The following is a 12,872-nucleotide window of genomic DNA, read 5'->3' as shown; positions in this document are numbered from 1 at the left end:
GTGGGGAAAAATGGACCAAAAAGGCGACGATTTTTTGGAGGCATGATACAGCTGACCACAAAGCACAGGTGTAAAATAGTCAGTAAAATCGATTCCATGTATTCAGAAGGACCGCACGAAGCGCTATCATGTTCATTCTACCCCAAGTTCCCTTTTTATGCTGCATTGTATTCAAGCTTAACTATATAACATGAAGCCGAAGAGCTTGCAGAAGTGCGAATAGAATGTTTCCGATGTAAAAAAGTCTAACAAATCGATTGCATATAGTTTTATAGTTTTATTGACAGCAGAAAACTCGTTGCACCGTTTTACTCCATTTCTTTTCTAGTTTTAATATTCAGTTGAAATATGATCTACAATCCAAAAGAAGATCCAATACGATCTATCAATATTGGTTCCTATTACGTGCAAAACATCTGTGATCCAATTAAACACAATAGGAATGACAGTACTAGCCTGTTTAACCCGTTTTACCCCAATTTATATCAAAAGTCGTATTTCTGGTTAAACTTCCTCTCGCATACCGAAAGCAGGCTGATTGCGGTTGATGAAAATCTATTGATATTACGAAGAAAGACCTGAAAATAGGATTACAAATGAATTCAATGTGCAGCAAAACCTTAAGACTCGTGCGGTCATTGAATTCATTTGTTATCCTTTTTGCCTTTCTCATATAGAAAGGTTATGCAATCACTGTGAAAACCGTCTTTTGAACCGAGGCCCGGAGGGCTGAGTGTCATATACCATTCGACTCAGTTCGAATATTATTTAGATCCGATTTCCGGTTGGGGAGTTATGGGGTAAAATGTGCAAAAAAATTTTCGGATCCGGAAATATAGGGTAAAGTGGGTTAAAATTGTATACAATCTCTGAAAAGGGGGAAAAATCTAAAAAAATTTTCTAAATCGACCTCGAATCTTTTCCAATTGATAGTTTTTATCAGTAGACGGTCAAACAAACCGATTTCGGTTATTCTTTTAAGAATCGAAGAAAATTATTGTGCAGAATACCACAGTATTATATACGATAGTATGATTGATATGAGAAAGGAATCATTACACCACTAGGAGGATTAAAACAGGTTTTTTTTAGGTCTTTCTTCACAATATCAATCGATTTTCGACTTATACGACTTATGAATTAAATTGGGGTAAAACGGTTTAAACAGGCTAGTACTGTCATTCTCATTGTGTTTAATTGGATCACAGATGTTTTGCACGTAATATGACCAATATTGGTAGGTCATAATGGATCTGCTTCGGGATTGTAAATCTGAATTCAACATAAAATTATATTTGTGGGAAAATTGGGGTAAAACGATGTAGCACGAAGCATGCGATCATGAACACTATCTGTAAATTATTATTTGAGGTTATATGCGAAACATAGAAATGTCTTGTTTAACCAAAATTGGTCCAAACACCGATCAGTTCTGTAAATTCATGGAAGAAGATGACTGGGGGTAAAACAGAATAGAGTTGTTTGAGGTCAATCTTATTTAAAACAATCCATTTATCTAACTTATGAGCATGTCAGGAATACCTTCCGATTGGTTGAATTGAATTTTTTCCTGAGTTTCATAGTTAGTTTTCAAAGTAAAGTCAGAAAAAAAGAGGAATTGGAGCAAAACGGGCATGATTGTGAATTTTGCCGATCTTCTATCATAAATCGATTCTACAGAAAAATTTGCATAAGAAATACTAATTTTGAAAATATTTGCTTGTTTTTATAAAATTATTGAGCAAAGTCGCGTTTTTGATCGTTTTTTCCCACTGTGCAATGGCTTAAAAAGTGTTATAGAGACTCCGCTCCATTAGAACAATAATAAAATTTTGGTTTGCTGTCTTCAAACGTGGTTGTAGAGACACCGATGATGCAGAACGCAGTGGACGGCCAAATAAGGCAGTAGCACCAGAAAACATAAAATAATCCACGTTTTGTATGATCGAAAAGTGAAGTTGCGTGAGTTAGCTGACATCGTAAAGATATGAAAAGAACGTGTTGGCTTTATATTGCATTAGCATTTGACTATGAGAAAGCTCTGTTCAAAGTGGGTGCCGCGTTTGCTCACTGTTGACCAAAAACGAGAACGTGTTGATGATTCTGAACAGTGTTTAGCCATGTTTAAACGTAACAAACCGGATTTTTTTGAGTCGATATGGTACAATGGATGAAACATGGATTCATCGCTTCACTCCGTAATCAAAATGATCGTCATCTGAGAGGACGGCTGAACCAAAACAAATGTGTTCTCTTTGTTAGGCCCGAGATTTTTCAGCTCATGTGTTAAACTAGAAAGCATATAAAGAAATCGACCAGACATTTCTAGAAATTAATTCAACACTGATATTGTTTGTATTTGAAACATGAAATAAATAAGCATCCCAAAACTTTTAATGATTTTTCTAGTATCAGTTTCAATATTACATTATGTAAATGTGTCAAATCAAATATTGAGATATTTAAAAAAAACATCTCTTCTCACTGTTACTTGAACAACGCACGTTTCTATAAAATTTTTATTATTATTAATACAGGTTTATTTATATCTATATTTATATTTTAACCGATATGTTTATATATTTTTATATTTTTATTTATATTTTAACCGAGTTACCTTTGTAAAAATAATTACTCGCGAGAGACATAAAAAAATCACAGAGAAAACATTGCTTGAAACATTCATGAGAATCATAAATGCTTCGATAATAGATATCGTGACGAGTCAAAATGTGAGATTTTTGAACAAAAAATCATCAATCAGAAAACTTATTGCAGAAAAGTTCAGTACTGATTTTTTGCAAACGCGATCCTAACTGAAGCTGATTCCATATGGCAATTAATCAGATGTGAAAAGTTCACTAGCGAACATTCTGCTCGATGATATTTGAGAAAAAATTTCGTACATTGAATATGTCCGATATAATTCTCGAACATAAGATTTTCGGGAAATGTATTTTCATAGTCGTTGTATCTCAAACGTTTGCAGAATACATGATGAATGAATTGCCGCCGATAAGCAAAAACCGAACCTTTCTGAAAATGTTCAATGTGCGTAGGATGGTTGATAAGTGGATCAATAGTGGGGAGGTATTTGAAATTTTGATCATGATTTTCCTAACACTGATTGAGACAGTATTTTAAATAAACATTCTATTTCAGTTTTATGCTGTTCGTTCAAAATTTGCTCAAGTTCCGTAATTTTTGTGTTTAAAATTTCATTAAAATAACATTTTATTGTTTATTTCTCATTTAAAAATTTCTGAATTTCGAACAACGATTCATTATTTCTTGGAAAACTTAATAGCAGTAATGTTTCATATGAATCAAAGGAAAACATTTTGTTTGGTTTTGCCACCTTGGCATCATTGTACGCTGGTCTTAGATGTTAGATAAGGCAAAATGTACAAAGCAAATAGCTCTTGATTAGTTCTCTATTCCAATGTATAACAATTGACTAAGAAGAAAATTTCTAATAAATGAAATAATAACTCTACTTGGAAGGCATCAATAAAAAGTAGCTTATTTTTATTATTCGAAAATACCTTGCAACATGTAGTACCCCGACTTTATATTGCCTTGTGCGCTATTTATATTTAATATTAATACTCCTAATACCAAGCCTCAAAAAGTTACGCGAAGCACCAAGCCTCAAAAAAAGTTGGAACGGTAACTTTGAGCTGTCATAGCTCAGCTGTTTTTCAACGAATCTAAATAAATCTAACACCCTCGAATTTTGTACAGTTCGTAGATTATTTTAAGTATATCATTATTGACAATCGGTTAGGAAAAATCAATAAAAATGTGATTTTTCCCGTTCCAAGTTTTTTTTCACGCACAAAATATGCCCTATCTGCATTTGTGCGGCACCAACATTGTGAATAGAATTTTGAGAACTTCAACTTTCTCGTGTCATAACTTTGTTGTTAGTCAACCGATCTTCGAAATTTTTTCACCATTGGAATGGTACTAGTTTCAGAAATAAAATGCACTAAAACATACGTAAAATAGAGTTGTCTACTTAAAGTTATAGAGAAAACTGTAAACAGAAAACCACAAAAAAGATGGGATTTTTTACAATGGTCGTAAATATCTCTGGATTCAAAGCGATGATCTGTATGTTTCATATATTATTCGATTGCTAGTCAACCCAGCTACAATTTATGCTAAGCTGACGTTTTTTCTCCACCAAAAACAACCTGAAAATATACAGTGTGAATGTAAATATTGAGAAATATTACAAAAAAAAAAAAAATTAACGTATAAATCAAATCTGAAAGCGATGACTTGTACATTTTTTGCTCTAAATTGTTAGAATCATTATCATAAAGATTGTTTTGATGAATAAAATTATATATTCTCTCAAAACAACTAAAAAAATTCTTAGAAATACATTCAATTTCTATCAGCGGAAATAAATTGCCTAAAAATTTCAAGCCAGAACAGTTACGTTATTGACTAATATAATTTATAATGTTTTATATTTTGAAATCAATTTATTTGCAGTTTACTCAAAAATTGAGGCTTCGATTTTTTTTCGATTTTTGTGGTGTACTAAAGAATGAACACATAGATCCAAATAATTTTTATGTACATATAAAACAAACTTAATTGATATCTACTACAATTTTGAATTTGTCCAACATTTCCGTAGATTCTAAGTAATCAGTGCAGGATCGGAAATTTTAAAATTTCTGTTATGCCTTCAACGTTTCAGTATACACTCTAACCTCAATTTACGCGCAAAGTCGTGGGTGCGTAAATTAAATTTCGCGTAAATTGAGATTTTATTGTATCAAAATATGTTTTCATACTTCTATCTTTTGCAATCAATAGAAACTATAATTCTTGGAGACTCATAATTTGAATTTCACCAATAGATTTTTAGTTTTTAGATAAAACGGAAATTCCTAATTTTTGCGATGGCTTTGTACAATAAGTAGTACTTGAACTAGTGGTTTAATGATGCCTTTCTCATCATAAACTAGTATAACCTACAGAGTAAAGCAGTTCTAAGATCGATAAGACCATTTCTGAGAAAACGAAGTGAGTTCCACTATTGCAGGTACTTCCGAAACAGGAGTCCGGGAACCGGTACAATTGAAGTCGGTTCGAGAAAAGTGACTGGGATCCATTTCCGAGTCTATAGTCACGATATCCATCCGTAATCGAAAACCGGGAATCAGAAAAGCCGTCATCAATTTGTTTGGTCGTCTACTGACAATGACTATCGATTGGACTAGTTTTGAGGTAAGTTGATTTAACGTTAGCCCGGGTTGGCGGTTCAATGCATAGGACACTGGTCTTACAAGCCAGTTGTCGTATGTTCGAGCCCCGACCTGGAAGGATTCTTAGTGTCAGTAGGATCCATAGTACTAGCCATGCAATGATTCTGTACACTAAGAATCGGCTGCGAAGTCTGTTGAAACAGAAAGGCCAAATTCCACAAAAGGAATGTAATGCCAGGACTTTGCTTTGCTTTGAGTTAACGTGTTTTACTTAGCGCTTTTAGTAACGGTATAAATATTTTAATAATCTTCACCCTGTAATTCCGCAACATGGTGTCGGCTGAAATTCAGGAATTCAATATGGGACTACGAGACTTTTCATTTGAACTTATATTCATTTGTGAAAATTTGTCAATCCATAAATGAGGAAAGTGAGTGAGATTCATTTTGAAATAAATGAACACTTTTTCCGGTGCTTTCGGAATCGGAAACCGGGAATCAGGATAGCCAGAACCGGTTTACTTTATTTGTCCACTGATAATTATTACCGATTGGAATAGTCACGCGGTTAGTCTAGAAATTTATTTATGTTTTTTTGTTTCGCCATTCTGATGGAACTTTGGAGTTTTATATAGGACTATGAGACCTTTCATTTGAACCAAATTTTGGTTAAATCTGCCATGCCATCTCTGAGCAAAGTAATGAAATAATAAGAAATTGTAATTTTTATACTAATCACCTTGTAGTTCCGGAACCGGAAGTTGAATCGAAATGAAATTCAGGAACCTTGTATAAGACATTTATACCTTTCATTTGAATCTAAGTTTGTGAGAATCGGTTTAGCTATCTCTGAGAAAAGTTAGTGCACTTATTTTCATTTTTTTGCACATATCATCCTGTAATTCCGGAACCGGAAGTCGGAATCGGATAAAATTCAGAAACTTTATACGGGGTTACAAGACCTTCCGTTTGAATCTAAATATTTAAAAATCGGTTCAGCCATCTCTGAGCAAAGTGAGCACAAAAAAATTTACATACATTAATACATACATACACACACACATACAAACATTTTGCGTACTCGAGGAACTGAGTCGAATGGAATATGACACTCGGCCCTCTGTGTTTCGGTTCGAAAGTCGGTTTTCACAGTGATTGCATAACCTTTCCATATGAGAAAGGCAAAAAAATTTGAAAATTTCTGTATTTATGCCGTTTGTTTTTAGATTCTCCTTAAGAACATTGAGTTTAAATTGTTATAAATAATCGTGAGTATTAATAACAATAATTAAGTGTATAAAAAGTGTATGTCACCGCTTTAATTTCTAAGCATTTTGTAAAAATAACTAAAATTTGAAACTTTTTAGTGTTTATTTTATTTTTAGATGTTTTTGAATATAAAAAATTGCTAGTTTAGCCGTATTTGTAACTGGTTTTATTTGCAATACAATGATATATAGAAACATATAGGTCATCGCTTCGAATTCGGAGATATTTACGACCATTGTAAAAAATCCCATCTTTTTTGTGGTCTTCTGTTTACAGTTTTCTCTATAACTTTAGGTAGACAACTCTATTTTACGTATGTTTTAGTGCATTTTATTTCTGAAACTAGTATTATTCCATTGGTGAAAAAATTTCGAAGATCGGTTGACTAACAACAAAGTTATGACGCGAGAAAGTTGAAGTTCTCAAAATTCTATTCACAATGCTGGTGCCGCGCAAATGCAGGTAGGGCATATTTTGTGCGTACAGAAAAAAAACTTTTTCATTGATTTTTCCTAACCGATTGTCAATAATGATATACTTAAAATAATCTACGAACTGTACAATATTCGAGGGTGTAAAATTTATTGAGATACGTTGAAAAACAGCTGAGCTATGACAGCTCAAAGTTTCCGTTCCAATTTTTTTTTCGGGCTTGGTATTTGGAGTGTTAAAAAAGTCCAATATTAAAATAATATTCAATCGATATAACTGAGAACTTATCCTTAACTTAATTTAAATTATATTTTTACCCCACCACCTTTACCAGTGGAAAAAAAAATATTAGGAAAAGGATTCAATGCTTCCACAACATTCGCGAAATTCAATGAAGAACTTTAAATTTGATCAGTATCTAACGAGGTAAACAAGTTGGAACAGAATTGTGAAATACAAACTACAAAAATGTTACTCCAGAGATGGGACTTGTACCCTTCTGTCAACCTAATTGAACAGAAGAAACCGGGCATGATTTTTTATATATTTCTGGAGATATTCTAACTAAAGGAAAAGAGTCGTTGAGCAAAAAATGTAGCAACACATTTTAACGAGACTGCACCAGTACGAAATAGGAGATTTTGAGAAGGAAAGATTTACAAAGTCAAATATTTTAGAAAAGTTTTCAGCATAGCTGCAGAGAAATCTTTACCAAAGTTTAAAGTGTCCCACACGTTGTCTGATGCAAACTTGTCTCATTGCATGCTGTGGCAATTTACGATTTGAATAAACAACCAAGTATTTCATGAATTTCAGTGCCTTTCATGCTTTCGGGAACATCAGCTAGCACTGCCCGTGTGAAAGCATGGTAATCAGAAAAAAAAAATATTCTCAATATAACGTGGATAGTATCGCCTGAAAATTCATCATCAGAAACCAATAAAATTGATAACCGGTTTTTGACCATCCATAATAGCTAGTCGTTTGATTCACCACAGATATGTGACCGTACAAATCACCTCGGAATATATCCGTATGAATGCATAAATTCCATTTGTCCATGTGTTCTGCTAGCCCACAAGTTCCCGGATGATTCAAAGCGCCGTATTAAATGGGAATCGTGAAAATAAAAATTGACAAACCCATAACTTTTCCAAGAGTACCTACCCGGTGCGGATAAAGTTGGACCAGTAGATCATGACCGCTTCCGACAGCGCAATTTCGGATTTCGTGTAGTTTCTGGTGAAGTGGTTGAATCCTCCGACGAGCGGTGCTCCGAATAGATACGGCAGGTCTTCCCCATGAATGCAGCCTTGTCGCTGGAAGAGAGATAAAAATGCACGAGATGATGTGAAAATGTGTACATAGAAATTTCTACGTTCCTAAATTCCGATAACAAACAGAGTTTTATATATTCCCTTCCACTGTGTATTTATTTGCCTAGTTCGCTCATCCGCGTTAGGTTGTTCTGTTTTCGGTTGTTAGCTTCAAATATTCAGTGATTTTCAACGTTTGTCATAGTCCAACGTACGATCTCGGAAGCCCAAGCAACGGCCAGCGATGCGCTGATAGAGTAAAATGGCTCCGGGACATGTCGGCGACTGAACACAACAAATGCCACCCAATTCCTAATGGTACACACTATTATAAAGGCGAGCATTGTTCCGTGGTTTAAAAAACACGCTAGGTTTGCCATCTACAGTTTGATTCGATACTCGGAGGTAAATTAAATCCGATTAGAGGAACAGCATGCAGTTCAGTTGACTTCAGACTTGGCAAATACACAATAATGCTCTTGATTGTATTTGCGTTCCAAAATTGACAATGTGCCAAATCAAATTAAAAATCGATGGAAAAAAATATGCGATCCATTGAGCTATTGAATGGATTCGTGTAGATTTTTTTTTTACTTTTGCTGTTATTGTTGTATTTATCACATGTTCGGCTCCAATTTATTAATTTATTGGTTGTTCGTCTACAATACTTAACATCAAGTTATACACAGAAAAAAGATCGAAATATATAAAATATCAGACACGTATTTTTTTCGCTTTCATGTTAAGGTGACCATTTTCATGTTAAAGGGGAGTTTAAATTTTTGGCAATGTTGTCTAAAAATGTAAATTGTTTCTAGAAAAAATGCGCAGATAGGATAAAATTGGAGTTTTGTGGTTGGAAGTGCCAATTGTATAAGTTTTTAACAGTTTGCATGGTTTGTAGATAGAAGGCGCTATATTTTTGAAATTTCGCTTGGCTATTTTTTTATATATTATGTTAAAAAGGTTCTAATTTTCAAAAGAAAGTAAAACATGTAGCGCTCTCTATTCACAAACCGCTCAAAACTTAAACAATTAACGTTTTCAAACACATAGTCCAATTTTTATTAATTTCAATATTTGAATTTACAATTAAACTTGGATGAAACAAGCAGATTGCGAGTTGAATCTATTGTACATTGGTTTGAAACAACTAGTTTTTAGTCAGTCGGTGTTGAACAGTCGTTCGCACTGCACGCGTATAGCTCTTGGCTCCTGGAATTTTTTTTTCTGGCTGCCTAGAGTTTCATTGAGCCTTTTTCAAGGCTACCTGAATCACTAACAGTCTTTTTAAAGACTAACAATTAGTCAGCCTTTCTCAAGGCTATACAAAGAGTGATATTCTAATATAATCAGTCTTTTTCAAGACTACGAAATTAATCAGCCTTTTTTAAGGCTAGCTGTTCAAAGAACTATTCTTCGAACTAATCAGTCTTTATTAAGACTACCACAAAATCAGTCTTTATCAAGACTTTTCCAAACTAGGAGTCTAATCGAAGACTAATTTAGCCTAGTTAAATTAATTTCAAATTTCACTCATTTAAAAAATGCCTGCGTCCAACCGGAAAGGCAACAAGCCTAAGGCTAATAATAATTCAATACGGAATAAATCACAATCCGTTATTTAAAATTTTTCTAATAACATTCACGATCACGATAGAATCTGAATGTAAAAATAAAAGACAACGGACGGACTTCCCATCCGTTGATCCTATGCCGTCTAACAAGATTTACGAGATTCTTCCTGAATCCGATTGTAGCGACATAGAAGAAAATTCTTCAAAAATTCCCAAAATGGACGCTTGTCGTTCTGGGAAGAAACATCGCCACCAGTGACGGTGATGATTTCCGACTTCAAAGCATTCCGTACTGAGCTTTCTACTTTTCTCCCTGAAGTAAAAGTCTCATTTCAAATCGGACGAAGAGGAGAATGTCGAGTCTTGGTTGATGGATTGGAAGATTACGAACGTCTTATTCGATATTTGTCCGAGAAACTTCATAAATTTTATTCATATGATATAAAATCAGACAGACCCTTCAAGGCTGTCTTGAAAGGCTTATCAAATGATCAAAGTACTGATGAAATAAAAAAATGAACTAAAAGAATTTCTTGGTTTTGCCCCTTCCCAAGTAATACTTATGAAAAAAGAGCGAATGGTACTTCTAAACCACTCTCTGGAATTTCCCATGAACTTTACCCAGTACACTTCAATCGAAGTGACGTAAACAATTTGAAAACTTTAGAAAAAGTACGTTTCATTTCCCACATTAAAATTCATTGGGAACATTATAAACGGCCTAATCGTATTGCAAACTTAACGCAATGTCGTCGTTGCCAAGGCTTCGGCCATGGAACCAAAAATTGTCATATGAATATACGGTGCTTGAATTGTGGTAAATCGCATTCGAAAGACGTTTGCCCAATGAATGAAACCACTGATAAATTTTCATGTTCAAATTGCGATGGAAATTATAAATCCAATTATTTGAAATGTCCTGTCAGGGAAATAATTTTAAACGCTCGTTCACTTAGACAACAAGTCAAATCAACGACCTTAAATTTACAGAACATACTTGAAAATCAAAAAACCGTTACAAATGCCACGCCTTCTAAGGCACTTATTTCTTCGAATTTAAAACAAAAAACATATACGCCTTCCAATTCGTCTTCTAACGAAAACAATTTATTGACAGGTAGATCAACCTCGTCATCATCTTCTTCTAATGTCAGTTACGCTAGTGTAACAAGTAGAAATCTTCCACTTCATTCTTCTAATGTAAATAATCAAAACACAGGAACGCCTTGCATCTTCTGACGAAAACAATTTATTAATAGGTAGATCGGTCAAATCATCTTCTTCTAATGACAGTTACACTAGTGTAACAGGTAGATATCTACCTACCAATATTCCTTCAATGTCATTCGCTACTTTAAACGAAGTCGATTTAGGCGATATAACTGAAAATAAAATGATCTATCTACAAGATCAACTTTTTCAAATGATCATCCGAATGAATTCGACTTCATCATTTTTTGAAGCATTTTGAATCGAATGTCAATTAGCAAATAATATTATAATGAATTTAAAATTTATCAGTGATGTTAAATAATTTTCTGAATATTTTAAATTGGAATGCTCGATCTTTAAAATCGAGTGAAGATGAATTTTATAATTTTCTCAAAGTTCACCAAATTCATATTGCCATTGTGACAGAAACTTTTCTTAAACCAAATGTCAAATTGAAAAGCAATCCACATGATTTGACAGGTTTACTGGAATGGGTGGTGGAGTTGCCATTTTTGTCCAACGGCAAATTAAACATCAAATTTTACCTTCTTTCAATACTAAAGTTATTGAAAGCTTGGGAATCGAAGTTGAAACCATTCATGGAATTTATTTCATCGCTGGAGCATATTGCCATTCCAATGCACCGGCGAACAATTAAATTTCTTTAAAGGCGATTTTCAAAAACTCACAAGATATCGACCGAAATTTTTCGTAATAGGGGACTTAAATGCTAAGCATGTCCAGTGGAATTGTAGGGAAAATAACAGTAATGGTAAAATACTTCATAATCAACTCTCAGCTGGTTACTTCACAGTTCTTCATCCCGCTAATCCGACTTGTTTCTCTTCCGTGAAAACCCCGTCTACAATTGATCTGGTTCTAACAGATCAAAGTCACATTTGTAGTGAACCGATTACACATGCTGACTTTGACTCAGATCATCTTCCTGTAACATTCAGACTTCCCAACGAAGCTATAATTAATCCAATTAGTTCTATATTCAACTATCATAGAGCTAATTGGTTGAATTACAGATCTCACATTGAAAATCATGTGGATCATGAAACTATTTTAGAAAATTCTGCGAACATCGACACAGCAATTGATAATTTGAATCATTATATTATCGAAGTTAGAAATCTTTCAGTTCCCAAAACTCAAACTAAATTAAATTCTCCTATCATCGATGACAATCTTCAACTGCTCATTCGGTTGAAGAATGTTCGTCGACGACAATATCAACGTTCTCGTGATCCTGCTATGAAAAACATAGTTAATTATTTACAAAAAGAAATTAAACATAGATTTACTCTTTTGCGAAATGAAAATTTCGCTAAAGAAGTTGAACAAATTAAACCATATTCTAAACCTTTCTGGAAACTTTCTAAGGTTCTTAAGAAACCTTAGAAACCAATTCCTGCTCTCAAGGAAGGAAATCAAACACTTCTTACAAATGGCGAAAAAGCTCAAAAACTTGCTCAGCAGTTCAAGAGTGTCCACAATTTTAATTTGAACGTTTCCCAAAAAGATGGAAAACCGCTAAAGTAATTCCTATCCTCAAACGTGATAAAAACCCAGCAGAAACATCAAGTTATAGACCAATTAGCTTACTTTCTTCTATCAGTAAACTTTTTAAAAAAAATATCTTGTTGAGAATGATGTCTCATATAAATGAGAATTCAATTTTTTTACCAGAGCAGTTTGGATTTCGTCATGAACATTCAACTACTCATCAACTTGTCAGAGTAACGAACATGATAAAAGCAAATAAATCTTCTGGGTTATCCACTGAAGTTGCTCTTCTAGACATAGAAAAAGCATTCGACAGTGTTTGGCAA

General features: G+C 33.8%; 1 protein-coding gene across 1 annotated transcript in view; it reads right to left on the bottom strand.

The window, feature by feature from the left end:
* Positions 1–12,872, bottom strand: part of LOC131432365 (neuroligin-4, Y-linked) — a 215,616-nt gene that overhangs the window by 12,317 nt on the left and 190,427 nt on the right. Inside the window, exon 9 of the mRNA XM_058598598.1 lies at positions 8,097–8,248. Within this exon, the coding sequence (XP_058454581.1) occupies positions 8,097–8,248 (152 nt within the window). The remainder of the gene's footprint in view (positions 1–8,096; positions 8,249–12,872) is intronic.

The sequence above is a fragment of the Malaya genurostris genome, chromosome 2 (genome assembly GCF_030247185.1).
Source record: "Malaya genurostris strain Urasoe2022 chromosome 2, Malgen_1.1, whole genome shotgun sequence".
In the NCBI taxonomy this organism is placed as follows: domain Eukaryota; kingdom Metazoa; phylum Arthropoda; class Insecta; order Diptera; family Culicidae; genus Malaya; species Malaya genurostris.
Note: the sequence above shows the minus strand (reverse complement) of the source record. Positions and strands in the feature narration are given on the sequence as shown.